Source organism: Lissotriton helveticus, chromosome 9, assembly GCF_964261635.1.
Source record: "Lissotriton helveticus chromosome 9, aLisHel1.1, whole genome shotgun sequence".
In the NCBI taxonomy this organism is placed as follows: domain Eukaryota; kingdom Metazoa; phylum Chordata; class Amphibia; order Caudata; family Salamandridae; genus Lissotriton; species Lissotriton helveticus.
In genome coordinates, this window is record NC_136070.1 from 434729126 (window position 1) to 434748744 (window position 19619).

General features: G+C 44.0%; 1 protein-coding gene across 2 annotated transcripts in view; it reads left to right on the forward strand.

Annotated features, from left to right (window-relative positions):
* LOC144781402 (tumor necrosis factor alpha-induced protein 2-like) overlaps positions 1-19619 on the forward strand; it is a 201641-nt gene that overhangs the window by 165497 nt on the left and 16525 nt on the right. For both annotated transcript variants that reach the window (XM_078660232.1, XM_078660231.1), the window contains exons 9-11: positions 5485-5607; positions 6146-6301; positions 18835-18956. In XM_078660232.1, coding sequence (XP_078516358.1) covers positions 5485-5607; positions 6146-6301; positions 18835-18956 — 401 coding nt within the window. The remainder of the gene's footprint in view (positions 1-5484; positions 5608-6145; positions 6302-18834; positions 18957-19619) is intronic.

Consider the following 19619-nt stretch of genomic DNA (forward strand, 5'->3'; position numbering starts at 1 on the left):
GAGTACCTGGATGGTCCATTACACACTGCAGGACAGCCGCGGCCCGTGGAGGGAGTTGCGGTGGGGCAGAGAGGCGGTGCGGGGGAGGAGCAGGGAGGCCGGTGCTAAAAAACGGCATATGGATAATTGGAGGTAAGTAAACAATTTAATAAATAAAACGAATTTCGTAGCGTGCCTTGCATCGCAAATTGTGATGCAGCGCGCGCTACAAAATTCGTTTTATTAATTAAATTGTTAACTCACCTCCAATTATCCATATTCCGATTTTTAGCACCGACCACCCTGTCCCTCCCCCGCACCACCTCTCTGCCACACCGCAACTCCCTCCGCGGGCCGCGGCTGCAGCAGGAGACCAGTGTGCATGCATAGAACGGAATATAGCCATGGAGGTTTATTTACCAACTTAACAGTGATGTAGTATTGTCTCTTTCAACACAATAATTGTTTTTAAATGCCTTGCCATGAATGAATATTATATCTGCTACAAATAGCTGCAATATTACCTTCATAAGGTTGGTATTCTGGCAGTCTAGCGTGTCTTTCTACTTTCTACCTTTTCGATTAGAAATAGTTTGCATTCACTCCCAGCTTTATCCCATCCCATGCTCTTGCACTAGAGGTAGTTTGGAGTGAGAAACGGCCTTTCCAACCCGGGCTGAGCCACTTGTGCCATTTCCCCATAAGTGAAAACAAGCTTGCCTTAACCACGCATATGCCTTATTCAGGCATATGGATGGTTAAGGTAGTGTGCGGTCTGGATGCGTGTATGGGTGGGCACAGGAAGAGGAAGGATTGGGAGAGTAAGCTCCGTAATGTGGTCTGGTAAGTTGGACTCGAGCCAGGTTTTGGGGGGTAGAGGGAGTTGTTTTTAGGAGTGGGCATAGTTTTTAGGGCTCAGGGGGGGTCGTGGTTAGTTTTAGGGTTCATGGCGGGGGCTGGGATTAGGGCTATGTTTAGGGCATGGGGGTCGAGTTTTAGGGCTCAGGGTGGGGGAAGGGACCGTTTTAAGGGCTGGGGGCAGTTTTAGGGCTCAGGGTGTGAAGGCTGGGTCTCTAAGGATGTGGGTGAGTTTTAGGGCTCAATGTGGTACAGTTTTCAGGGCTAAGTGCAGTTTTTGGGTTCAAGGGCGGGTCGGGAAACAGGGTAGTTTTAAATACCTGGGACTGGGGCTGGGTTTTAGGGCTCAGGGCGGGAGGCTGGGATGTGATCTTTACCACGCATATCCCTTTACCAATCATGCCTTTACCACAAAATTGCATGGTAAAGGAATTTGTTGTTAAGACACATTCGTTGTGGGGCTGCATTGCAATGGCATGCGTGGTTTAGCCATGCATGCTTCTGTCATACAACTGTTTGGAGTGTAGGGGCCCTCCTGCGATGGGAAGACATGGAGTTACTGGGATATTAAATGCTAAATGAGCTGACAGAGTCGGGTCCTGAATGTCCAGTATTTAATACCCAAGGATACCCTACTCTTCTCAACTGATGGCTTCCTTGGGGCTCTCACAAGACTGCTGAATTTATATTTTGAGTGGCCAGCAACCTCCTTGCCTCTGAAACCAAAAAAAAGGTGTATACTCCTTCTCGCCAAGCAGGGCCCACCATTACCATGTAAAACTGAGAAAGTTCACTAAACTTGATATAGTGGACTTTCGCATGGTGCTTTCAGGCAATGCTTGGGGCGGACATGTTGAGATCCTTCCAGATATTTTGAATTTCCGCATGGGAATTTTTATTTGCTTAATACACCTATGTTCAACCTCTGGAACAAACGCAAAAGTGATGGACGGAAGTCTTAACTTAGGGGGTCATTATGATGCCGTGCGGATTGCCACTGCCCGACTGGCGGTGGAGATCCGCATGCCATAACCCACCGCCCAACCGTCATTTACCCCCGCCATATTACGCGGGGGTACCACTGTGGACGGAAAGACCGTCCGCCGCTTTTCTGCCAGAAGGCAATCGTCACGATTGCCTGCCGGGCGGAAAAGGCCCACAATATGGTGGAAGTGCCTTGCAGGCACCGCCATCCACATTATGATGAGTGCCATGGGCATGCCTTTCAAGGCATGCAGAGAATTACTTTAGGGGCCTGTTGGGGTCCCCCGGGAGGGTGGGGGGTGGGTGGCTGCACTGGGGGGTACCTATGTTATCCCCCTTCATTGCCAGACATAAGGTGGCAGGCACTATGCAATGCCTGTCAGGTTGTGCATTGCAATGCACAACATGCCCCTTTTCCATTGTGGCAGGTGCTGTTTACAGCACAGCTCACCTTAATGTTAACCCGGTCCGTGCTCCCGTCGGCCGTTGGGCGTCACGAGCACTACCTCGCTGGTGCTGCGAATGGCCGACGCAGCCCCGCCCACTCCATGGAACGCCCGCACTGCGGCGAAATAACCGCCGCGGTAAACGGGTTAAAGGAAAGAATGCGCCCACCAGTGTGGCGGGTGCATCCTAATTTGCCTCGTGGGACTGCTGCACCTCTGGCGGTCGGTCCCATTTTCCGTTACAGTGGCGGGGGGACAAAGTCCGCCCGCCATCGTAATGGGGCCCAAAATCTCTGCCACTGGCGATTAATCAGGCCACATTTCATTCTATTGTTTTTCACCCACTGTGCCATTCTAGATAGAGACTAATCATGTGCAAATCAGTTTCGGTCCTGCTTCATTAGGAACAGGTTTTCACGAACTGCTTGGTGAGGCTCTTATAAATGGAATTCAATCAACTCAGACTAGATGCAGTTCACTTAGGCCTTGTCAAGAGGTATAACTTGAGTCATATGACACAGTAAGCACAGGACCCTGGTATGGACATACCTGTTACACTTAGGACATCTACTGGAGCAAACAACAAGATGACGGGATGAATGTTTGAGTTGTTCTCAGCCACTAGTGATCCCTTGGCTTGTATTTCAGTCCATCATTTTTCAACCACTGCGCCATTCTAGACAGAGATCAGCCAAATGTAAAATCAGTCTTTGTTCGGCTCCAGTAGGAACAGTCCACCCTGCACTGCCAAGCATGGTCCTCTCCAGATAAGCATACTTAGTCCTCGTCTAGGGTTGCGACCTGTTATTTTTTACTGGCATGACCAGCATTTAAATGTACCGCTAATTACAAAATGTACAAAAAGCAATTAAAGCTGGTATTTTTGAAATACATAATTTAAACAGTAAATATAAGAAAATATTACTTTAAAACATGTTCTGCAGCTGCGAATATGATCCCTGACTGACAATTAAAGTAAACATAGATAGAAGGCCATGTTAAAAATGAATAACACACTATGTTTTATAAAGTTATATTTAAGTATTAAGGGCCCTTTTTGGTATGGTGGGTGGACCTGAGTCACCCCCTAAGTCTGGATCTGTGCAGAATCTTACATTGTGAAATAAATGGCCAGTGTTTTTCTCTAGGAAAGGTAGCAAACCTACCTTCCTCTCTGAGGCTTAGTTTGGCTCCTGTGGCACACTTAGCACAGGATCCATGCCTGGGCAAGCACTTAACTCTTAGGGTTTCAACTGGAACAAACAACAAAGTGATGGAAGGAAAACTCTAATTATCTCAGTTATTGTCAATCGTTCAGAGATGCATCCCAGTCCATTATTGTTTGCCCAGTGTACCATTCTAAACCGAGACCAGTCATATGAAAATCGGTTGTTTTCCTATTCCATTCGCAACAGTCCAGCCTGAACTTGTAGGCTGGGTCCTCTTCAGATGGGAACGCAAACAACCCCAGACTGTTTTCAAACTACTTAAGCCTCACCACTTAAGTATAGCTTGAATCCTGTATCACAGTGAGCATGAGACTTACGTCTGGCCATACCTGTCACACTTGGGGTATCAATCGGAACAAACAATAATGTGATGGAAGGAATGCTTGATTTATTTTGAGCCATGGATGACTACTTGGGCCGCATTACAGTCCATCTTTTTTTGCGTGACCTCTACGCTAATGGTTAAGATAGGAGCAGCGGACACGTAGTGGTGGACATCTTTGCTTCATTGGTGTCTTTAGTGAGAGTCAGATGGAGATGCCGCATGGAGGTTTGCCCCTTCTAGCTCTGAATCACCGTCATTTTTTTTTTCGTGATAAGGCAGTAGCTCTTAGATCTGTACGATCCATAATGCCCAACTCTTCTTTTTCTAGAGTGAAAATACAGGCATTGTGAAACACATAGGTCTTGCAAGCCAGACATAATGGCTTTGGCCACTGCTTGTTTTTTCCTCTCTGCAACATTATTTACAACATTTGATTTATTTTTAAATCAGGAAAACAAAGTGTTGTTTCCTTGCTCATTAGCTTGATTACACCCCTAATAGAGGAAGGTTCTGGGGGACAATTCTTCTTCTCTGATGAGCTAATGTAATGGCATTGTGTCGATCATCATCTGACCGAGCTGTATAAAAGTACTTCCTGCTCTTGATTTTACTGACTGTGCTTCAAATACACTTTCATTAAGCTCTTCCTGAATGACGGTAGACATGGTTTGATAAACAATACTACAGTTTCAAACATGTGGGCTGCAAAAGACACTAAACGCAGCGGCACGTCGGCTGGTACGTCTGCAGGGGGGAGAACCCACATGAGCATCTGCTGAAACACTGCCCAGTCTTCCAAATAAAGACCGGATTAGATTTAGAGCACAGTCTGTGATATTCAAAGCTGGCTATAAACAGCCCTGCCTGCGTCTTCAGAGTTGACGTGGCCATTCCGTCCGACTGTAAGACGACACGGGGCAGTGAGGCCTGCTCGGGCGCGCGACGCCAGCCCGGATATCATGTCTCCTGCCCCCTGTCAGGGACCGCCACGGGCGGCCAAGTGCCTAGATACGCCACCAGTACACCACGGCCTCACATGTGGAAACTGCAAAGATCTGGAGGCTTCTGTGTTTGGCGAAAGCTTCCTTGGTCTGGTAGGCCCAATAGTCGTTCTTGTTCCACCGTACATTTGACCAATTAGGAGAGGCCCAGAATCCTCTCTGAGGAGGGCTACATTCTCACTCACTCACATATTCACTCCTGTGCCTACTCTCACTATCTTTGCCGCTATTATTTTACATTTCTTTTTATGGAAACAAAGTGGGAAAACATGCACAATTGTTTCTGACCGTTCTTAAATGCTGATGTGGGAGAAATTGCGACATTTGTTTTTCATACAATTTTAATTAAATGTGGTGGTGGTGGCGTGAAATGCCCATAAAATTCACAAAATCCACTTACCTGTATCTTGTGGGCTTAACTCGTGCTCAAAATTCACGTGAGATTCTGGCCGGGGAATGGTTAGTGGAGAATTTGTCACACACAAAATCTTTTCTGCTAAACCAGAAGTACCATGGGTAATAATTGCGCATATTTTGCAAAGTTTTACAGGAAGTAAAAAGTGTTTCACCAGGGCCTACTTAAAAGTTCATAGCTTTGCATTTTCACACACGGTGTACTGTGTAATATGCTCCTGCAACTGAACATTCTCTTTCTTCCACAGCCTTATTTTAAAAAGCTTTCCGAGAAAAATGGACTTTGCAGTAATGGAAATGTTCTTCAAATTGTTAAAATATCAGATGAACACATTCCAAAATTCAGGACTCTCAAAAGTGGCTATTATCTGGTAAGGGCAAAAGATATAAAACCCCGAAAATTATGTGTGTTTTGTGTGGAGTTTCTGGCACCCTAAAGCCTCTCCTGTCTTTCCAAAGATTAATAGAATGATCACAATGTAGGTATGTTAGTCAGAAGGAAAATTAGGTGTTTTAAATCATGCTTTCAGGTCTCTAAAATGTTTTTGGCATTGCATAAAGTTGGTTATTTTTCTCTCCTTTTTTCACTCTACTTGGCCTCTCTGCGCTTTACACTTAGTGAGAGCCAGAGCTTACAGTTAAATTCCTAAACAAAGTTACATCATTAACGAGTACTTAGGTATTTTTCCACCCCGCCAGAATATCACATTCTTATACAGTGCTAGTTTTGTGGTCTAGGAATTAGATATTAAAGGCGCCAACGAAACCATTTGTTATTATTTAGCATTTAGAAGGTCAATCCGTTTGCACAGGCCTTTTATTTTGTGTTCACCATATGTTATAAAACGATGTTGCAATCGAGCACAGGCTAACACAAAAATTATATTGCATTGTTCTTTTTGCCAATAGGAAATTGTGGAGACTATTCATCTTTATTTGGTGAAAGAATACATCACTCGTATAATGAAGAAGAAAGTCAGCTTCAAGAGCCCTGAACAACAGAAGATTCTAGCAAAGCAAATGTTTGAAAATGCAGCCCAGATCAAAGAATGCTGCATGACTCATGTAAGTCTCATCCATGGGGTTTTAAGGCCACTGAGGGGTAGTTGAAACCTTTGGGTGTTGCAAGGCTTTTGTGAGTGTGTCTGGTTGCAATTCAGGGGACTGACGGCTTCCAGTTTTGTGGAACTGAATGGGAGACAGACTGAGGTCCATATTGTGTGAAATTGGCAGTTTATCTGATCCAGCACCCCGTGGCTTAATTTCTAGGGTACAAACCCCCCAGCCAAGTTCCAGGGCCCAAAAACCTGGGTGTCTTCTGTGTGCAAGAGTTCTTGAGGGCAAGCATTTTTTGCCTGCCGAGGGTGGTGAAAAAGATATCTTCTTCCAGAGTAAGAGCAGATGTCCATTATTAGTGCAAATATTCTCTCACACCTTGACTAAAGCAACACACTCCACATGGGTAGGTCTGGTGCATATGCTGGTATCTATGTAGCACACATGTAGCTGAGTAGCAAACAGAGCGCTACACACTAATGGGGTGTTGGAAACGACACAAGGCAGTGTACAACAATTGAGGATTCACACATTAGAATTACCTACTGACATTACATTTCAAATACTTACAGTTTCATCCCTTTTTACACATAGTTCCACATTTAGGCACACAGAGATTTGGTGATTTGCCCAGAATCACACAATTTTTAGTTAAGTACCAGCCCCAGGACTGGAATCCTGATCCCCAGGCTCCTGTGTATGCAGCTTAGTCACAAGTCTGCATCCCTCCATTGTGGAGGAGAATGGAAGGAAGCTGCTTAGGTTGCAGAATGTGGCAGTTCATTTGGCACATGAGCTCTTGAAGTTTAACTATTATCTGTAGCCCATCGCGTACGGCACTGGTCCCCCATACAACAGCAAATCAAGCTTAAGGTGCTCAGTTTGGTTTAGCGATGCTTTCTTCCCTGATCTTCTCAAACCATATGACCCTGCTGCCTCACCACAATCATCTTAACCCGATCTAGAAACATGTCTACGATTTATATGGGTATTTCTGTTCCACAACATTGGAATGCCCTCCCAGCACAGTTTTGCCAGATCCATATTGACGTTTCGGAAAGCCTTAAAAACCTACCTTTTTTATCGGCGTTTCCCCCATTAAGAATGCCATGTCGGTGGCAGTTCACAGGCTATAAATATATAAAAGATTTAGCATTGATAAATAAATGAGGCCTTTTGTATCCATTAATGGAGGTCTCAACTTTAAACAATGACTATTTTCAAGACCAGTTTGTGATCCATACCAACTTCATTGGACAGTACATTATAGGCAGCAAAGCTCTCCTGTAATGCGGTGTGCACTATCAAATGGGATCTGTCGTAATCTGAAGGATGGATGCTGGAATCCTCTGGTTTACTCATGCATTCAACAGAAGTCATACTCACAATACCGTGCTCACTGGTAAGCGTTTCATAAGGCAAAGTCAAATTACGGAGGATGGCCCAAAAGTGGCACGTCGGAGTGCGGGCAATCTAGCATCGGTGTGCTAAGAGTATGTGTAAGGGACTCTTATCCTGACGGCAGCCTTTTTTTGTGGATGTTCGCACACTTTACCATAGATTTGGACTGCTCTATCTGAGGCTTTTAAAATAACACCAGGTCTCCATTGGTAGCCAATCCCATATAACTTCCTGCTCATTCTAACATGAGGAAGCAAGTGGCGCTGCTCCTTCCAGCAGCCAAGCGAGTGACTGTGCCGTTCTGGCTGAGAGGCATACTGCCAAGAATAGAGGCTTGGAAACAAAGGATTTGGCAGTTGTTCCCAACTGAACAATTGATGCTGAAATTAAGTGGGGGGAGGATTTTGGTCTGTTGTGGGGATGTTACTCTGGTTCCTGGCAAAAGAATTTAGATAAGTGACTGATCATAATCCTGAAGAGTTCGTGACGTATTTAAGTGTTGGAAAAACGATCTGTTTCTGCCCAGAAGGTAGAGAGAGGATCAAGGAAAAAATGATCTTTAGGGAAAGGATGGCTGAAGGAAAGAGCTGAGCGATGGTATAACCTATGTTAGAGGCATGCACCTTGGCCTCCGATCATGGAAACCGTGTTGAGGTGGCTGTGGACTTCTGTGGTCCACCTTTATTTTTCTTTACTCATTACTCAATCGAAGCCCACACACAATTCAGATCTCCTTAAGGGAACCTACTACGAAGGTAGTGATTGCCTGGTGTCTACATTTTTGCATTTACATTGGGGCAAGTCTTTTGATACAGGCTTCTGTACTCGGAGAAACCATCTTCTCTTGTGAGTTTACTGCATGCCACCGGCATTGGTTCTCTCTGCTGTTAGCATTTAGAAACAAGGGGGCCTATTACGATGTCGGGCGGATCGCCACCACCATGGTGGCGGTGACGATCCGCCCGACATTCATGCCCGCCCGCCACCCATTTCTCCCCCGCCACATTACTATGGCGGGGGGGGACCGCGGCGGATGGAAACACCGTCCGCCACTTTTCTGCCCCGGTCGCCTTGCGGCCGGGGCGGAAAAAGGTTTATATGGTGGCGGTGTCTATCAGACACCGCCAGCCATATTAGGATAGGCTTAGAACGCCGCCACGGAAAGGCATGCGGTCTTCACTTTAGGGGCCCCTTGCGGGCCCCCGAAGTAAAGGCAAAATGGGAGGTGCACATGGGGGGTACCTGTGGTACCCCCCAGCATTTGCATACACAATGCGGCAAGCACCGCGCGGTGCCTGCCGCTTTGTGCATGCAAATGCATACATTCATTTTTAGCATTGTGGCGGGCGGTGCTGAGAGCACCGCCCACCACAATGTTAAAAATGCAGGATGCGCCCGCCACTGGGGTGGGCGCATCCAAATACCCCCCACGGGAACCCCGCCCTTAAGGCGGGCAGTCCGAATTCCGATAAGATGGTGGGCGAACTAAGTCCGCCCGTTATCCTAATGACCCCCAAGGTGTATAAAAATACAGATGTTCATTTATAAATGAAAAATATACAGCCATTCACACTCTCAGTCAGCAGTCTTCCAACTTTCCTTCCCCACTCATTGGTAGGTCTCTCATGGGGGTCAGGTGTGTGCGTCTGCGGTGTGTCGGTCAGTTGGTAAGTTGATGGTTGTGCATTCGTCATGGCATAACTCAGGGCCATCAGTGGATTAGTCCTCCAACTGTGCGCCCCTTATGCTCCCCCTTCAAATGATCCGTGGTACTCGCCGAGCACATCTGGACTGCAAATGGATCCATATATCTCTCCAAGTCAGTTTGAAGTACTGTAAAAAAAAATAGAGACGCCTTCCATAGTGTAATGAAACTTCTCTCTGCTCATCCCTATTTGACTGGTGCTGCTGAGACAGACAGATGCATGTGACCTTCTCACAAAGCCTGCAACCTTTACTCCTCACTATATTTTTTCCACCTGCTCCCTTTGCTTCTCAATGTCTAGGATGGGCGAAATTATGTACTTTTTTTTCACCCTGGAAATTTAACAAGTTTGTGCGAACGAGTCTCTTGCATGTCTACACCGGGATTAGACCAAACCAGGAACAATGCAAAGCCCAGACTGACTACAATATGGTATATTTTAGTGAATTCTTGCTGTCAGGGATAGGTCAAGCCACCAAAATGGGGTACCAGTTTTATCGACAGGATTGGGAAATGCTTGATGATAGTTATTGTGTAAATCGTGCATATTTCAGAAGGTTTCCTGAGAAATATTAGGACATTGGATAAGTTAAGCCAGCGTTTGAGGTTTGCTGGGCGTTGTTGAGAAGAAAACACGGGATCCATGAAAGGCACACCACCCTGGGCTCGTAATGTTGTGGGGCATATTGTGTTGATAATCATAGGCCCACACACACAAGTGAAGCAGCATTTTTATGAGGGAAGTGTGGGAATGCAGAATAGTATAACATTTTTAATTATCAGCTGAATTTGTATGCATTTTTAAATTCTAAATGTAAGCAAATGTGAAAGGAAGAAAACATTTTGCATAATGGTTCTGAATCACATGATAGTAAGGGTCACCCAAAAATTCTGAGCTGCACAAATTACCACGGTAATGGTGCAATGCAATGCAATAGGTCTCGCATTTCTGAAACTTTTTAAACACATAAAGGCATTGTCATTTACAGTGCCAATAGCTCAAAATCTCGCAATTGAGAGACCTATTGCATTGCAAATGCTTGTTTAAACAGTTACATGGTGGAATGACACACCGCATGTATGGTTTGACAAGCGCACTATGGATTCAGATGTGCACTGGCGATTATTTCTCTACCTGGAAATAGGACACAGAGCCACAATTTGTCATGTTTCTGTAGAGTACGAATCGGATTATTCACTGAAACTTATTCTTACAGTTCCCCTGACGAAGGGTTATTTGAACCCGAAATGCATTGGGAAAAGAAGGAACTTTCATTCTAAAAAAACACTATTACATATTTCGCAATGTGATGTAACATTGTTAAAGAGATAACAACATTGACTCGTGTAAACTGCACAGAAACGCTTGATTATAAATGTTGATGCTACTATTTAACTCGTTCCATGCTGGTGACGGAACCACTTCGTCACCAGCCTCGGACGCTCTGTGCTGGTGACGGAGCGTTTCCGTCACGGCCCGGCTGCCGCGCCTGCGCAGCGCGTTCTATTGAGCGGGCGGGGCCGTGACGGAACCGCTCCGTCACAAACACAGCGCGCCCGAGGCTCGTGATGGAGCGGTTCCGTCACGAGCATGGGAGCGCCGCGCGGACCCCCTTCCCCCATAGCGCTGCAGCGGAATTACCGCCGCAGCCAAGGGGTTAAACAAAACTGTTAAATACAGGAATGAATCCGCAATCAAAAGAAATGGTTTAAATGTTTTATCTTCAGTCAAGCATTTTTACCATTGTTGGAACCTGATAGGTCTATGAGTAGTGCGCCTTGTGTACTCTGTACATTCTTTTTACTCCAAGGAGCACAGTAATTAACACATTTAGTATAAGGTAAGTCAGGCCGTGGATATGAATTCAAACCACATCAAAAAAGATACAAAATAAATTCACATAAGGTAAATGTAGGCAGAGGTATGAATTTTAGGTGCAGGAAACTACTTATAAAGTTTGTAATATGGTTTGAACATGAAGGGGCCAATTCACAATGGGTCAACACACTGGTGGATGCCCAGCAGTCATGGCAGGGGCCCTGCACTCATGGCAGGACCAACGCAAAGGGTAATTGCAGTACAGAGGTACCTCCACAACTCCGGGGCCTCCGCCACGAGTGCGGTATCCATTTGTGAATCAGGCCCAGACCCTCAAAGTAAAAATTTCCACACAGTTTACCAAAAGAAATGACGCTCTTCTTTCCAGGTGAGACTTGAATAATAGTAACTTAGACTCTGCCACAGTGCTACATGTGCACAGATGCTACACAGAGATACACAACAGCCTTCTTTGTTCACCCTTCTCCAGTGGACAAAAGTGTGACACGTCACATTGAACATGTTCAGATTAGAACCCCTTACCTCATCTTACCACAGCAGCTGATCTTGTTTAATGGTAAGCATTGGAGGTGGCAGTCCAAAAAGATCATAAACCATTTTAAATCAAGTATTACTGTGCACAGGATACCTTTATGGGATCTTACACTAAAGCAGTGGTCCAAAAAACTAAGATCCAAAAAAAAAAGCCAAAAGGGGTATTCACAGGTAAATGTCTCTCTTCGCAAACATTGCTAGCTCCCATGCCTACATGTTCTTCAATTTAGTTTTTGCTTTTTTAGTATGAAACTATTGTTCTTATTATTCATGTGAAATGTGACTTTACTTTGTACTTTAGGTATGCAGTGCTAGCTAGACTTTTTGACCAATCGGCAAGTCCACCATTGCCTTTTACTTGGTCAGACCACCTCCTTCTCAATTTCATAATTCCTAACTTAGGTACAGTTCCCCTGTTGAATACAATTCAGAGGGACTCCAACTACAAGGCTTTTCATAAAATATCTATCCCAATGCTAGCAGATGCCCTCGATCGTTCTTCCCGGGAGCTGACAGGCAACCCTGATAGGGATGCCCTCTCATTAGATTTGTGGCTCCGAGCAAACATTGATGTGGCCGCACCCGCAGCCACACGCTCCTCCAAGAGGTCGGCCCGCCATCGCCGTGGTTTAATGATTCCCTCGGAATTAGCAAAAAGAACTGTAGAAGAATGGAAAGGAAATGGCGTAAACATTATCTGCCTGAAGATAGGAAAACTTATAAAGACATCCTAAAAGCTCACTATACCTTGGTGAGGGTGGGTAAGAAAAACTTCTTCCAGACCAAGATAGAATCGGACCAAAATAAGAGTAAAGAAATTTCCAGCATAGTGAAATCATTCACCTCCCCTAAAGCCAGCATGAAGGAAGGGCCTCGCACGGCGGAAGGTCTAGGCAGATAGCACAATTTTTCCATAACAAGATCACCGTAATCCAAAAAGCCTTTCATTACATATCTGAGGAAGAACTGACCTTCTACCACACGGCATATGGAAAATTTGCCTCGCAGGAACCCCCCACTCTACTATCGTTACCCGAGATTTAATTAACGGAGTCACTTTCTGTTCTCCAAACCATAAAGTCAGGTTCTCCAACTGACCCCTGCCCGGCGAATATTCTTAATCAATTCGCTCCTGTCATCAATCCTACAGCTAATAAGATATTTATATGCTGCACTAATGGAAGCAGGCAAAGATTATACCCCTCTTAAAAAAAAGCTAAGGCCGATCAGACTGATCCCGCCAACTACAGGCCAATCTCCCTTCTCCCTGCCCTCTCTAAAGTGCCAAAGGAACATATAAACAGGGCCCTCTTAAAGCACATCGAAGACCGGAAGCTACTTCATGATTCTCAATCAGGCTTTAGGTCTAATTATAGCACAGAGTCTGCTCTGTTGGAGGTGATACACTTTATCAAGGGTAGATAGACCAAAGAGGACAGGCTGTTCTGATCCTACTTGATTTATTGGTGGCCTTTGACACAGTCCCACATGAGAGGCTCCTTGATGGACTAGCAAACATCAGATTGGATGGGACCCCCTAACATGGATGTCCTCCTTCTTGGATAACATATCACAGGACATCTGGCAACCCCCTTTTTCATCTCCCATATCTACCATGAATGTGGTTGTTCCCCAGGGCTCTATTCTCAGTTCCACCCTTTTTCATATATATATATACATATATATATATATATATATATATATATATATATATATATATATATATATATATATATATATATATATATATATGGTATGTAAAGCTCCAGATGTCCACAAGCGCTGCGATTCACTGCACAAACGAACAGGAACCAGCGAGACCCAAGTTCAGGTGCAAAGTTATTTTATTATTTTCAAACCCAGCACCAGTCCGCCACGACGCGTTTCGGCTAAAGATAGCCTTGTTCACATGACAACGTCACGAGGGCTGGCCACCCATTTAAAGTGCATAATCGCCATCACATGTCATAGAAATGGAAAAGTTACTATAGTATCATGAAGTAACTCACACATAATTGAAATTACAGCTTAAATGCTGTTAAATTGCACAATATTACACATATTCAAACGATGTCAATATACTTCTGTACACTTGTCTGTAAAATACAAACTGGAGCCCCAAGTTAATAAGCCACAATAAAGTCAAAAGTTTCAAAAATTTCATATGTAAACATTAAATGACAATGGTTAATCAATATTTACTAAAAACCTCCAAACGACATATAAAAGTTAAAAATATAAATATATACACTTAAAACCATGTCCTAATGATGGAACTGACTCCTGGGTTTATATGCGATTAACCACACTGACAACTAAGTCAATGTATAGGGTATACAGTACAGTTGATTAATGTGCAAGAATGCAAGATTTGTGCAAAATATTTCTATATATGCAGATGGCAAAAAAGTGCTACCATAAAGTGCAAAAATGTGAATAGATTCATTAAGTGTGAATTAAATTAGTTTCATTACAGTTCAAAACGGCGTCCAGGGTGCATGATAAAAATCAATGTCCAATACAGATACAGATAGGCATTATAACCCAAGGTTTCATCTCTCAGTGGACAGAAAGTATTATAGATAGGTGTGGTAATCCTCCCCAGTATTCAGGCCCTGTGGTGCCTTGGTATCCAAGAGAATAATATAGCGCGTCTCTAATTTGCGCAACAGGGACTCTCTATCTCCTCCTCTCCTCTGGGGAGGAACACAGTCTATCACATAATACGCCAAGAGGGAAGCATCTTTCCCATGGCACTTATCAAAGTGCCTAGCCACTGGGTATGAGGGGTCAACGTTGCATATGGCTCGCAAATGCTGAAGAATGCGCTTGTGGACCTGAGGCCTCGTACTGCCCACGTATCTTAGCCCACAAGGGCACTCTAAAACATAAACTGCAAATTCTGTCTTACAGTTGAGCTTGTGTCTAATCTTGATAGGGAATGGCGACAGTGGCGTTTTTACTTCTGTTTTACTGACGCCATTTTTACAAGCCTTACAACTCGAACACCTCAAAAAACCCTTGCTCTCATTCAGCCAAGTTCCCGTTACCACCTCAGGGCTACTGGATACCAGGCTGTCTTTCATAGACCTTGCTTTACGATAGGCTATGCTGGGAGATTTAGGAATAACTGGACCCAGAATAGGATCTTCAGACAATAAAGACCAGTTCTCCTTAATGATTTTATAGATGCTATTGTGTTGGTTGCTATAACCCATAATCATCCTTATCACCTCTTGCGAGCCCTTGACCCGTGGTTTCAAGTTAGTCACTCCTGAGCCCAGGAGTGATGTTCTGTCCATTTTGTTTGCCTTGAGAATTGCCACATCTATAGCTTCAGATTTATAGCCTCTAAGAAGGAAACGAGATTTACAGTGAAATTGTGCCAGCCGGCACTCTTCCTCGCTGCTGCAAATCCTCCTGACACGGAGCATCTCCCCGTAGGGTATGCTCCGTATCAGGTGTGCAGGATGGTGGCTTCCGGCATGCAGCAATGTGTTGCTCGCCGTTGGCTTGCGGTGCAATCTAGTTTGGAGACTGCCTGCCTGGACGTAAATCTCCACATCAAGGAACACAATAGAGGTTGCACTGATACTACTGGTGAACTGGATGATAAGATTGTTATCATTCAATTTATCAATGAAATCAATCACCTCCGTCTCAGTACCCTCCCATACAAAGAACAAATCATCAATAAATCTTGACCACAGTTTTACTTTAGAGTTCATAGTGGCAGAATGTTCTTGCCAGAGGACCTGCTCCTCCCAGTACCCCATGTGTAAACAGGCGTAACTGGGAGAGAAGCAGGCCCCCATAGCCACTCCCCTGGTCTGAAGGAAAAGCTGTTTGGCAAACAAAAACACATTGTTCTCTAAGCAGATTTCAATCATGTCTATCAGCATTTTGGAATGCTCCTGGAAACAGTTCGGTCTTTTCCCAAGGAAATGCTGCACTGCTCTCATACCATCCTGATGGAATATACTGGTATATAAAGAAGTAACATCCATAGATACTAGTATATAGTTCGTATTCCATTTGAAGTTTGCTAGTTTCCTTAATAAGTCACTAGTATCCAAAATGAAAGATGGCAGGTTTCTCACAAAGTCTTGTAAAAAGAAATCAATGTATTTACTCATGTTCTCTAACAGGCTGTTGCAAGCAGAGATTATGGGCCTGCCTGGTGGTTGTTGGTAACACTTATGAACTTTCGGAATGAAGTAGATAACTGGTGTGACCGGAAAATCATTCCTCAAAAATTTGAGTTCATCCATAGTGAGCAGGCCCTTGCTCCTCCAAGCTGTAAGTGTGGAGTATATTGCATTCCTCGCCTGGAGAGCATCCTGTGGTGTGATACGTTTATAACAGTCCCTGTCATTAAGTTGTTTTAGGGCTTCCTCTAGGTACATCTTACGTGGCCATAAGACCACGTTACCCCCTTTATCTGATTGTCGTATCACCACATGTTTGTTTGCACTCAGTTTTTTAATTAATTGATGGTATTCACTGTCCCTATAATTGAAGCGTTTCGTTCTGTGGGCATTCTTGATCTGTAATTCCTTCAATTGTACCGTCACTCTGTCATGAAACAAATCCACATTATCCTTTATCATAAGTGGACAAAATTTGGACTTCGGTTTGAAGGGTGATATGCATGAGGCAGTGACAGGTTCACCCCCGAGTATCGTTGAGTTGTTGAATTCTAGAGGAGATTCCTCCTCTTGAAGCTCGAAGAGTTCTTGTGTAAGAGCTGATCCAGTGGTGGTCGCAGCATTAATCGTCTCGAGAGTACCAGGGCTGCTTACTACAGGTTGACTGCTGCTGGATGCCTCGCTGTCCATTACTTTGTGCGAATAGTGATATTTCCTTAGTTTCAATTTGCGCACAAACTTAAACATATCGATCTTTGTGGTTGTATAGTCAAAATCCCCCCTTGTACTGTACGTTAATCCTAACGCCAGAATGCTTGTTTCTTTAGGGGTTAGATCGATGTCAGTCAGATTGATGACAGAATGTCCATTATCATCAACTTGTGTACTAGCATTCAATCCTGTGATGGTACCGGCTGTGCCTTGTTGCGCTGCCATCTGGTCCGCTGTCTCCTTGGAGTTCCCCTTGCGCTTGCGGCGTTTGTTGCTTTTGCGCCTCTCTGAGCGTTTCCTGTTGGCTTGCTGCCTACGGGTAGCTGATTTGCTGAGCGCAAGGTTAATTTGCGATCCTGCTGGACCAACTCCAACTCCTGCCCTGGGGTAAATTTTCGAAACCCCGACCGTTGTTGTCGCCTTGCTTCTGTGTCCGACTCACTTTCGGGTTGTGAGCTATCCCCCGAAAATGAGGAAAGTTCTACCTGTTGTGACGGTACTGTGGTGTCAGTTGAGCTTGCAGCAACAGCGATAGATAAAGTTTTACTCTGTTTAATGCTGTCGTATTTCTTTGCAAAAGTAAAAATTTGGCCATTTTCATAGTCAAGTCTGTCACGTATAAACTTGAAAGCTTTTCTCTTCTTGATAATGCCTTCCTCACGCGCTAATCGTGCATTCATTTCCGTTCTGTATTTGTCAAGTTCCGGGGTGGGAGGCAGTTTAACTATTTCAGCTTCAATCAAGTTAATTTCCTCTAAGAGCTTCAATCTGTCGCTCTCAGCAAACTGTACTAATATGGCCATTAAGCGTTTGGAATTCTCTAAATTGCAGAGTGCCCAAGCCGATAACATGAGTGGGTCAGGCTGTTCGTAGGAGGGAGCTAGCATGATGCGCAGACCGCGCGGTACTCGACCCACATCCAAATAGCCAGTCAAAGAAGTAAACTCCCACCATTTTGATAATTCTCTCTTGCTGCATTTCTCCAGGCGCTTAAAAAGTTCTTTTGCTTCATTTCTTGTGCTATATATATATATATATCACCCCTTGCACCTTTGGTAGAAGAAGAGGGCAGATAAAGTGTCTCATATGTGGATGACACTCAGCTGGTTTTTACATGTGACAAAGGAATCGTATTTGACGGCTCAAAGATCAGGTCCTGCCTCACAAAGGTATTTAATTGGCTTTAGATAAATGAGCTGAAGTGTAATCCAGACAAAAAAGACATCCTCTTCTTTGGGCAACCTACAACGTACAACTGGAGCACTTGGTGGCCAAAGGACCTGACACCCCCACCCTCAGCTAAGGAGAAAGTCAACAACTTAGGTATTGTGATCGACAATACTCTCTCCATGCAGTTTCAGATCCAAACTTTAACAGGCGCATACTTTGGTATACTCTGCATGTTAAATAAATTCCTACCACTGCTATCACCAGACAGTACAAAGATTGTGGTGCAAGCCTTGGTGCGTTCTAAACTAGACTATGTCAACAGTTAGTAACCCAATTTGCCCAAATGTCTCATTCAGCGCCTGCAAGTGGTGCAAAACGCAGCGGCCAGGGCTATTGTGAGGTATAAACCCAGATTGAGTGTGACCCCCATTCTAAGGTCCCTGCATTGCCTACGTATGAAGGAACGGATCAACTTCAAAGCGATGGGGATTTTTTTAAAGTTTTCTACGGCTTAGGAGCTGGCTACCTGAATAAGCGCGTCACACGCTACATCCCAACTAGATCCCTAAGATCCACAAATGCCAACTTTTCCCTCATTCCCACACGTATGGGGGGAAGATCATTCGGTTTCCTCAGTTCAAGGATGTGGAACTATCTTCCAGGACCTCTGAGACTAACCACAGACCTGTTAACTTTCAGAAAGAACCTTAAAACCTGGCTTTTTAAAAACTAACCTGTCCCCATCTTTCCAACCATTCTTCCTGCTGTTTTGATCCAGGACACTAGTTTGAGTAGCTGAGCGCTATATAAATGCGCTATTTCATTTAATTTTGTATGTTTATGGTTCTTGTGGGTCTATGCAATACGTTTTTTTGTTAAATTCTGCTTTATATTTAATATTTACAACTGAAAATACAAAATTTAAAAATGCAAATGAATTATAACGAAGAGTGATACTTCTGAATTGACCATATGTATTTTACTCCATGGACCATTTTGTTGCTGATTTTTTTCTTTTTTTGATACATTTCAGGGATCACAGGCAAGATATTTAAATGATGCTATTCCAAAATTGGCAGAAATTGTCAATCTCCAAGACATAGATGCTATCAAACTCGTGGTTGCTTCACTTGCACATCAATACCCTGATATAAGGTGAGTGTTGCATGTTTATTGAAACTACTCTACGAGTTTGGTGGCCTACAAAAAATAATTAATGTATTGATTCTTTCCATTTGTTTGACTCAATTCTTCTGAAACTTAGTTTGATAATTGAATTTGCACTTCATAAGAAGCTGGAGAGTACTCCATTTTCACTCCTCCTTTGACACCAACTCTTAACGCTTATGCTTTGGTTATATGTTTGATTTTTAAGGTTAAAGTGGGATCCATTTATCCTGATAATCGTACTATGAACCCTACCCGATCAGACACCGTTTTTTTATTTTACTCTCCTGTGGAGTTTAACGTGCTCATATATACATCCATGTACTCCCGCTATAAGGTCTCTGAAAAAATGGAAATGGCCTACATATGCATTTTGTTGAGTAGAGAAGCTAGAACAATGTTTGGTTCCTAAGGATTTCAACGCTTCATGGTTTAACCATTGGACTACAACTCCTCAACTTCTGTGAACTCCCACACCTTCCATTACTTGTGGAATGTGTGAATGGGAGCCTGGATAAGTGTATAGATTAATGTTTTTCTTTATTTATGTAATTTGCGATACTGTACATTGTGTAATGTGGCACTCTATGTTAGTAAACATGTTTATTGTTGAAAAAAGTGTACATGAGTGTGCGAGTTATGTGAGGACAG